Below are 10,718 nucleotides of genomic sequence, written 5' to 3' on the forward strand. Positions count from 1 at the left end.
CCTGGGGCTTTTGCAAGGCATTGGGAGAAAGGAAGTTTTTCCTAGACCAGGACACCAAGCTTCTTTCAGGGACACCCAGGTGTGTCATGCAATTAAAATACCTTTATCAAAGACACACATTTCCCAACCCTCTTCTCCAGTGCAAGAATTTCAGTTTTGTTAAAAGAAAAAAAAAGGAAAACAAAACAAAACAAAAAACCAAACCAAACCAAACCAAAATCAAACCAAAACAAAACAAAACAAAAAAACCCAAAAAAAAAAAAAAACCCCCCAAAAAACAAACTAACAACACAAAAAACCCACCCCAAAACCGGAACAAATTCTGCTAGTGCCTTGCCCTGGCTTTGCAGGAAATTGGCAGATTTTCAAATCAAAGGTGTTTTACGCTGAGCAGCCCCATCCCCAGCCATCCATGTGCTCCTGCACATCCCGGGCAGCACTCTGAGACAAGGGCCATTCTGTCCTTCATTGCTCAGCTTCAGGCCTTGCCCCACTAAAGTCTGCCCAGCTCTGGGGGTAAAAGCTCAGCTTCTGGAGCTGCCACTTGCTCTAAGGACAGTTCATCTTCTGGAGACTGCAACAACTCAAGGTGCCATCACCCTGTGCTGCCAATGGGCTCTGCTCACACTGGGTGACAGAAGGGACCAGCCCTGCTGGGAAACTCAGCAAATTTGGCCTGATGCCTGTCAGCCAAGGAGGATTAAATAATGACAAAGGGGATGATGGACACGGTGCCACGTTTGAGAGTAACAGACAGGAAGGTGCCTGGTTGCTGCAGCAACAAGGCTGGGAAGATGGGTTTTTCTTTTGGGAAGATGGGTTTTTCTTTCTCTTTTCACCTGCCAATCTTCCCCCCACGTCAGGGCTCTGCTGCTGCGGGAGACGAGCAGTGACATTTACACTCCCACTAACAAGCTGGTTCAGGGATGGGCAGCTCTGCAGGAGAGCATCTGGAGTCACAGAGCCTGAGCAGAGAGGAGGGGAGTGTCCTCTCAAGCACATAGAATAATTTGGGGATTTTTGTTATTATGAGCATTACTGGGACAGGATCACGCATGGAAACAGCAGGCAGAGCCTCAGTGGGGCACTCAGGGCCTTTGACCCTTCATGTGGGTCAGGTCCTGCAGCTGATGGGAGCAAGGAGATGTCACTGCTGCCCAAAGAACATCTCTGCACGTCCTGCTGGGAGAGGGAAGGAAGAAAAATGATATTAAAAGGAGGATTTGCAAGAAGTCAAGCATCACCACAGGAGCAGTTTCACTTCTCAGCCTGTTCATAGCAGCAGGCTGTGCCATCAGCCGTGCTCCTGCAGTTCAGCATTCCTCAGTGCCCCGGGAATCTGCCTTTGGCTCCTTGGGAGAAACCTTACTAAGGAAGCAGAAGTGAAACTCAGGCTGCTTTTTCCTTCCCTGTATCTTTCCCCACCACTGTGTCTCCCAATGCTTTTCTTTGCCTTCTGGATAAGACAATGTTCAGTTCACCCAGAGTGTCACAGTAATAATAGGAACAGCAGTAATAAGAGTAATAACAATAACAATAATAATAATGCCATTGCAAAGTAAATGTAAGAAAAATATAACAGCTCTAAAATGAATTCTAGTGCTGATGCAGGAAACTGCTTTGGGTCATCTCCTCTCTCTCACTGGTTGTTTTGCTGCTGGCATGAGAGGAGAGTGGGAATTAAGAACCAGCAGCCTTTCCTGGCTGCCAGACTGCTCTGCCACTGCAGCCAGCTGAGGAGGTGCCTCATTGGACCATGAACCCCAAACTGGGGGAGGAAATAAATATCATGGCAAATAAACCCTGAAATTTGTGTATTCCCATGCCCAACAGAGCCAAGGAAGGCAGATTTCCTAAGGATCATTGGCTGCAAGTCAAAGACTGTAGTATGGATGGCACTGATCCATTTATTTGAAGGAGAGCATCAATGGGTTTTCTCTTGTCTAGACTGTCATCCTTTTGCACAAAGCTTGGACATTTCTGATATTGTGGAGATTTCCACACTACTGTTAAATCAAGGTGAAAGATTAGGCTGACAATCATTAGGAATACACAGATAAACAGGCTGCTCCACCTGCGTCCCTGTCCCCATTCTTCCCTCTGAGCAGAGAGCATGTGCTAATCATGTGCTTAATTTCATTAAGGAGCCAGGCTAAAAGATTAGGATGCTGAGAAGGGCAGCCCCTTCTAGTGTCTTTACCCCACCCTGAAGATGAGACAGCCCCTTCAGACTGAATTTTAAAGGGCAAAGTACCTCATATGTTGTAACACAGTTTCTTCTGAGTAATTGCTCTGCTTTTTTACATCTCCACTAAAAAACTCCCAGCATTTCCCAATTGGTGCTTAAAAGTACACCCAACAATCTGCAGAGGAGAGATGACTGAACAAATATACAGTCAAGCCTGGGGGAAAAACGGCATGAAGGCAGATTAGAAAATGACCAGAGAAATAATCTTTCAAATATTGAAACTGCAGAAATTACGAGGATATTTGCAGAAATCTCTCATTACAGAGAGCACACAGGAAGCATCAAGACTACAACCTGACCAGTGCATGAAGGTTACACAAGGGAGAAACCCAATCTTTCCACCAGCACATGGTGACCATGACAAGTCCCTTGTCAAAGTGATCAATCAGCAAAGCACAGAAAATGAGGTCACTCATGGAGTTTTTTCCAGCAACTGAAACTCAGCAGGGATGGCCCCATAACAGCCTTTGCATCTTTCAGCAGAGGGTTCAGGATGGAAAGTTTCTCCCCATGGTACCAGAGCCCACAGTGGGAGCTCCAGCTGGGAAGAAGCTTGGCAGCTTGCATGGACAGTGGGTCCATGCAATGACCCACTTGAAGATGTGTAGGTGAAGGAGAAATAGAAGAAAAAATATCTTTAGCATTCTTGACTGGAACCCACTCTTCTTCTAATTAAAAAAAAAATCATATTCTCTTCTGTTACAGGAGGTTTTTTTAATTGTGAAAATTGAGATGTTTCCATGCCTTGAGGGTTGACTTTTTTGCCACCAAACCCTAATATAGAAGAAGACAGAGTCCTTTGCAAAAACATACTTGCCTGAAAGACTTTACCAGTGTCAGGTTGACTGCCCTGTAGTGAAACCTTCCATGCTCATGTTGAAGTTCCAGTTTGGACCCTTTTGACTGCAATATCCCTTTCTGATTCCTGAATCCCCTCCCCTCCCCAAAACTGTGGGTTGCTTCTTGTAAAACCTGCCAAGAATCAACTGTCCTACAAGGGCAAGGAACAGGCTGTGCCACCCACCAGTCCACGTGTCCATGGAGCAGCAGAGAGGAACACCAAGAACTGTGCAGAGGCTTCATTACCAGCTGCAGACACTTCCACAGGCACCAGTGTTCTCCTTTAAATGTGTGGCTACATCTCAAATGAGCCACGTGCAGTTTCCCTCCCACGTCCACAGAGCAGGGCTGTCAATGCTGCTCAGGCTCTGGTGGCCCCAGCAGATTTGCACTGAGCTGTTGGGCTGGCCCTGGGGAATCTGTGCTGTCAAATAGATATGGAGTGAAAATTGCAGAGCAGCAGCAAGCATGGAGCAGGGCACTCTGTCTGGTTCACTGTAGAGAAAGCCTGTCCTAGAAACAGGAGCCTTGCACGTGCAGCTGAGCCAAGTTTGGGATCCTGTTGCTGCCCAGATTATCCTCACATCCCAACTTGACCTGGTCATCGTGGAGGAGAAGGTTTTGAAAGCTGCAAGGGGTGACACCAGGGTTAGGTGTGGGAACTTGGTTTTCCTCACAGTGAAATGAGTCTTTCTGGGCTTTGTCTCTTCCCCAGAGAGCCCTGACGATTCATTAGGCAATTGTAAAATCAGAATGTGGCTGCTGACTAAAAGTTGCGGCTCATTAATAGCCCTATTTATTGCCAACCAAATAATTAGCTTAGACATGCATCAGCAGGCCTTGATTGCATATGAAATAACTGCCTTATTACATAGAAATCAAATGAGTTTCTGAGGACAGCTCAGGTGTCACCTCAACCCCAGAATCGAAAAGGAAGAAAAAAAAAAGGAAAAAAGCCCATCCACTTCAATGTGTTGCTCAGCAACAGAATTTGCGGGGGAAACAATTTAGGAATGAAGGAATGAGCATTTCCAAGAGAACAGGTTATTTCAGGCAAGACATCAGGGACGAGCAAATGTCACAGAGGAGGAAAACTTCAATTTTTTTTCCTCCTTTAATCAATAATTCAAACTAGACATTTTGGATAAAACAAGCATTTAAGTTAGCTGATTAAAAAACAGAGATCCCAAACCTTTACCAAGAGTCACATTGCTGAGGAAATGTTTATTTGTTTGTGTGAGGGAAACGTTAGATTTACTAGACAACGAATTAAAAATTGAAAAACGCTCTTAGAAATGTCACTTGTTCATTTAAAGAGGAAGATGATGTAATGCCAGTACTGCTATGTTGTGCAGCATCCTTCCCAGAGCAACCCCATATTAATTTTGCTGTTCTCCTTTCCCGTGTGCCCTCCTTTCCCTCCCTTCTCCTGTGTCTTCCAGGACAAGACGAGCGCGCTGAGCCTCAGCAATGTGGCGGGGGTTTTCTATATCCTCATCGGTGGGCTCGGACTCGCCATGCTGGTTGCCTTAATCGAGTTTTGTTACAAGTCCAGAAGTGAATCAAAGCGGATGAAGGTGGCAACCCATTCCACGGCCTTTCACACCTCCTCTCTGATCCTCCCCCGGCTCCAAAGCTGCCTTCAGAGACGGATGCAGACCATGGGTGGAAAGCCAAGACATAGGGATAATGAAGTGACTGTGTCACTCAGCTCGCTAGAAAGGAATAGGAGCATCTGAGGAAGCTGAGAGAGGGTCAAATGGGCTGTCATGGGGAGCTGATGCAAGATCAGACATGTGGCAGAATGCTAATTCAAAATCCAGACACAGGGCAAAACCACAGCACAAGCAGCAACAGAAACACATTGAAATTCCTTAAAATGAATGAAGGCAGACTATGGCAATGTGTGTGCAGCATGGATGAAGTGTGCTGGGGCTGGTGGGATACAGCTGGTGCTGCAATATGGAAAAATCCCCAAACCCAGGCTCTTAACAGCAAGATAAAACTGGGAGAGTGCAGTAATGATTCACATCCTGTTGTTCCCTTTGCTGGCACCCTGCTGGCACCGTTTCCAGGCTGACAACACCAATACATGCTCAGAGCATTGTTGCCCTGGAATGGATGATGTGGGCCTCCAAATCCCAGAATTATGGATCCTCTTTGAGAGAAATTGGCCTCCAATGTCTCCCGTAATGGCTTTTTAAACTCCACCCTGTCGTGGTCTTGCAGAAGCATATTTCCTACAGCCCAGGAGATCTGTTTCAGCCCTAAATTCTGATGTGCCTGAATTTCTGAGTGTTGTGTCGAGAGTGGATTAGATTTGAGAGCCTTGGAGAGAGACATTTAAGGCAGCACCTGCGGAGCAAGTATATTTGGGCAATCCCTTATATAGATACCGTGGTGTTAGGGGAGGCAGAGGGATGTGTGACACATCCCTTGTGCTCCTCATCTTGACCTCTCCCATGAGCATGGAAATTGTTATGGAAATATGAAGCACGCAGTGAGTTTCAAAAAATCCAAATAGGTTTTTATTCCACTGAAACTCACCCAGAATCAAAAGGAAAATAAGCAACTGCTTTTTTGGGTTTTATGTCCCCATTTCACAGCACGCTCAGTGTTTTGTCAGCAATAATAACATTTCTAATGCACTGAAAATGTGCTACAGCTCTTTTCCCATCGAGGTCCAGGAAATTCCACAGGCAATGAGAGCTACCTTGAGCACAGGGGTAAAATAATATGAACAAATAGTGTCCATGGAACTACAAAGATTAGATTATCATTTGTGCCCACTGTAAAGCTAAGTATGGCACAAATGCACTGCAAGAAAAGTGTCAGAATGCAATAGCTCAATAGCTATTCCAGATTTATCTATTAGGGATAATTCTTCACCTGAATATCCCAGTCCAGAAAGAATGATGGTGCCCTTGGACATAGCTTGAATGCAAAGAAACGAAATTGGCTTTATCTTTTAGTTAAATTGTTCTAAGCAGGTGGTTTCCTTAGATCTTTGAAAGTGAATGTTTTGGATGGATCTGGAACAGGAAGATGAAATTTGGTTTCCTGAATTAGGCTTGCATTTCCTAGTTACCTCAGTCATCACTAGACAAAAACACAGGCACATGCTCAAGTTGTCACATGAGGAAAGTTAAACATATGTTTGCAGTGAATCAGAGCCCACCATGCATAACAGGCCTGGAGTAGCAATAGCATCTCTATGGGGGAAGTGTGTAAAATACCTCTGCTCAGATCCAGGATGACTGTTCTTATGTTGTAGAGTTTGAAGAGGTTTTTGGCATATGGCACTGATGCTTTATACCCCAAAATACTGCTGAAACATTTAATTTTGCATGTAGAAGAGGTGTGAATGAACAGAGCAGATGCAGTGGGGACATGCAGAAAGTGAGAGTCTGAATGGAGACAAGGAAGGGGAGAACAGTTACAGAAAGAACACTGGTTAATATTGTAATTTCTCCAACACTGCAAAGGACAGGGGGAGACCCCCCCGTCTTTCCTAAAAAGGGTTTTTGTTTAATCCCACAGCAATCAATCAACGAAGCCATACGGACATCAACCCTTCCCAGGCCGGCTGCAGCAGGAGGCAGTGGAGAAAATGGACGTGTGGTCAGCCACGATTTCCCCAAATCCATGCAGACAATCCCATGCATGAGCCACAGCACTGGCATGTCCCTGGGAGCTACGGGATTATAATTGGCCTTTTGACCCATTTCCTGGGTGAGAGCAGGGGCAGCCCAACTCCACCTCTCCAGAGCCAAAAAACATATTCAACACCAACAAGACAAACGATGATGACAGAAGGGACAATTGGATGGATCTTCTCAAGGAAATCAAATAAATTTCCCTTTTTATTTGCAAACAGATCCACTGGCAGGAGAACAGAAACAGGTCTGTACTGCAATAAGGAGAGTGTAATGGGATTTTACAGACTCATGAACCATCCCTGATCAAAGAACCACTGGAACACTAATGAGGACTATGCCATTTTGTTTTAACTTGGTTGTTAATAAGTCTTAGTGTGTGCAATATATATATTTTTTCTTACTAATTCCTGTGGTGTCAGGGTAACATCAGCCCTTTTCCCCTTCCCTGCTCAGTCCTTCAATCTGGTTTAGTTTGGGATGCAAACCACAACGTCTGAGCTACTAAAGGCAAAAAAAAGAAAGACCAATATGTGGCGAGCTGAACTCAGTGCAGGGCGTCAGCATTGACCTCTTTTGTCCATCGTGGTTCTGCCTTTGTTGTTCTGTGGTGAACTTGGGCTGTGGAATTATCTCAGCGAGGCAGACAGAGCTGCCCCCAGCTCTCCCTGCAGCACGAAGGACTTGATGCAGGAAGAAACCTGAACACAAACACGAGGCTGTTTTACAGGGGAGAAGTGATGGGTGAGTTTGGAAACCCCAGGTAGCGTGAGGACAAAGCAGTAATTCTTCCAGAGACGATGAACGGTGATTCAAGAGGAAAATCACGTGCCAGGAGTGGAGAGTGGCAGACTGGAGCAGAGGGTTGGTCTGAGGTCACAGTCGGCTGCTGAAGAGGGAAAGTAAATGTGGTATTTATTCCCCTCACGTGTGACTCTCCTGCCCAGGTTATTGGGGGGCTAATAAGCAATTGTGAACCATTTCTTCATTGCTTAGCTTCTGTGTGTGCTCCCTTTCTGGTGGTCACATAAGGGAACCACCTTGGGCCAGGAACAGGCCATCTCCAGACACCCAGTTCTAGACAGCTGCCAATCAACCAGCGCAACGTGCTACAAGTCATGGGCTGCAACAGGGACCACCCTGCCCTCCTGCTCTGAAATCCCCTTATGGCCATTCTTTCCTAACTCAGAGGGACATTTTGTAGGTAGCTGGCCAGAATGGATTCCTGGAAGGAGCTGCTGAAGCAAACCAAGGAGGAGATCATACAAGAGCTTAATTCAAGCAACCATGACGTTCAGCAGCATCAGTGCTGGTCACACTCAATCTCTCCACCAAGCTGGGGACTGTCTGGGTACAAAGCCAACCGTAGCAGATTCCCACTCGTATCCTCAGAGAGAGGGAAGCATCCACAAGTCAGGAAAGCAGGCTGCTGACCCCAGACTTGGTGTTGCAGAAACCCACAGTGCCAGACAGGCAGCTGGGGGTCCAGCCACAGGCCTGGAGGTCAAGGGGGCAAGAATGGTTTTCCAGAACCACACAAAAGGTTCATTCTGTGAATCTCTGGCATGGACAGACAAATGCTTCCCACCCTGGTGGGCCTGAGAGACCTCAGGGGTGTGACATTCTCAAGTGAAGGATTCCCAGGGGAACATCTGGTGAGGGAGAAGATCTGTGGGGCAGGGGCTACAGTGAGCCCACTTGGCCTGGTCCCATCCCACTTATGGCAAATAAAGTTCAAAGGTTCTCACAGAATCCAACAAATACCTGTCCAGGGACTGAGCTGCTGCTGGAGCATTCTGAGCTGCTTTTTCTCATTTTCTTTACCCTTTTCTGTTTTTTGCAACATAGCAAGAGAGGAGCCAGGAAAGAAGGGAAGGTGAAGAGAAAATTATGCAGGCAAATGACTGGCACGGGTCTATGAGAAGAATCTGGGAATAAGGCTGGAAACTGTGTGAAATCCAGTTTCCATTAGTGTATGACTGTGCAGAGCAATACATTTACCACTTCTAACACCAGCCTGGTCTGAAGCATCTGCTCCACTTATCCACTTGTCATGCAACAATTTGGAGACCAGCAAGTCAGAGTCAAGGTCCTAAGGCTGGGCACAGCATGTCTTGTGCCAATGTTTTCCTCTGTCCAAAACTGGGAACATTGTGATCTTCATCTCTCATCACTGAACATGAACTCTGTTAACAGCCACTCCAAGCACCACTTCAGGCCACTTTCTGTTGTTTATCATTCTTTTTAACCTGCTTTTCTTAGTTTTAATGTCAGTTCTGTGTAGCGCTAGCACAAGTGGAGGCATCCTTATCAGCACAAGCTCTTTTTTTCCATGTCCAGAGCCCTCAGATGAGTCTCCTGTCCCAGCTCTTGTCGTGTTCTGGGCCAGTGTGGTGGGAACAGGCTGCTGGTACCCACCAGTGCCCCATCCTCCTCCAGGAGCAGGACCCAATGGCAGCAGGTCACAGCAGTCTCGTGAGCAGCAGCACTGCTAGAACTCTGGCCACCTGTGACATGAAGATGTGAGATGCAGCTGTGAAAGGCTTTTGATCAGTGGAGGGGTTACACAACAAAAAAAAAAAAAAAAGAAAAAAAAAGGTGAATAGGACAAAAGCGTGGAAAATGTAAACTTGTAATATGTATTTTTACTACACTTTTCTTAAAAATAGAGTAATGGTAAAACTCTTGAAGACATTGACATTTTTTCTCAACAGGATTCCATATTTAACAGTTTTGGCTTTCATTAAATTTTGCTCTTTGGTACCTGGATCTTTTATTTAACAGCTATATTTGTTTTAACTCTCTTTTGGTTTCTCTTTATTTTATTTTATTTTCTTTTCTTTTGGCAGTACTGCAAAGGATTTTGCTTTATCAAATGCGATGGTGTTTTTCTTTTCACATTCTCTTTTTTTGAAGCAACATTTTTATTGGTAATTATTATTTACACAAAAAATAAGGAAACTATCAGCTGGAATTTTAGAACCAAGGATCCATGATCCATTTCTCATACCTGTCCATGCCGTTTTGTGCCAGTGCTGGATGTGTGGAAATGAAAATGATGTTACCCCTCAGGCAATATTACCCAACCTGAATCAAAAGAGATTTCTTTGATTTTTGCTGTGTCTGACTTGTGAACAGCAGCCGAATAAACTGCTTCAGGTTGAAATTGGGAATCTATCTAATATTTACCCAAGAGTCAGGAAACTAAATATTCATTGGGTTCAAAATTAATGATTTTGCTTTGTTTGGAGTCTTGTGGGGTTATTTTTTGAGGAGGGCTATTAGAGGATTTTAGCTTGTTTTTACAGAGAGGGAAGACATGTCCAGCTCAGAGAAAACTCAGAACCAGCACTGGTCCAAAAATCCCTACCAGGATCAGCTTTACTAGGAGCTCCCATGCTGTTTCAGAGGCTTGGACATTTAAGATGCTTCTCACTCAGTTTTCACACAACTGACCTGCTAAATCCCTCATCCAAAAGCCTGTTGAGGGGGGAAAAGAGAAGGGGATTTAAAGGGTGTTGGACATTTATGCAAATACCGACAGCTCCTGAGGTAAACTGCACTCATTAATGTCATGTTCTTGTGGGGCACTTGGTGTCACAGGTGTGGAAGGAGTCCCCTTGCCATATCCTCACTCCCAGGTATCATCTGGGAAAGCTGAGACACACAAGTGCCTTTGCACCAGGCATCCCACAGGCCAAGGTTAGAGAACCAGGGTCTCCAGCATCCACAAGTGGTGTCTTCCCCACTGGTAAGTTTTAAATACAGAATCAGCAAGGGACAGAATTAATACCTCTTGGAAGGGCCAGTGAACCCTGAGGCTGCAAAGAGCAAAAGATTCCCAAGCACTGGGGCCTGAAGGAGAGGCTTCCCAAGGGCAGGCTATCCTGGATCAGCCCGGTTTGGTCTCCCACAATTCCCTAGGGATCCAGTGCTCTGCTGTGGGCTTGGATTCTGCCACAAAATGCCCTTCT

At 45.5% G+C, this 10,718-nt stretch overlaps 1 protein-coding gene across 2 annotated transcripts in view; it reads left to right on the forward strand.

The window, feature by feature from the left end:
* The window catches only part of GRIA1 (glutamate ionotropic receptor AMPA type subunit 1), a 120,591-nt gene extending 111,084 nt beyond the window's left edge, over positions 1–9,507 (forward strand). For both annotated transcript variants that reach the window (XM_030957187.1, XM_030957186.1), the window contains exons 15-16: positions 4,531–4,665; positions 6,608–9,507. In XM_030957187.1, the coding sequence (XP_030813047.1) occupies positions 4,531–4,665; positions 6,608–6,796 (324 nt within the window). In that variant the 3' untranslated portion in view covers positions 6,797–9,507. The remainder of the gene's footprint in view (positions 1–4,530; positions 4,666–6,607) is intronic.
* The last annotated feature ends 1,211 nt before the right edge of the window (positions 9,508–10,718 follow it).

The sequence above is a fragment of the Camarhynchus parvulus genome, chromosome 13 (genome assembly GCF_901933205.1).
Source record: "Camarhynchus parvulus chromosome 13, STF_HiC, whole genome shotgun sequence".
NCBI lineage: Eukaryota > Metazoa > Chordata > Aves > Passeriformes > Thraupidae > Camarhynchus > Camarhynchus parvulus.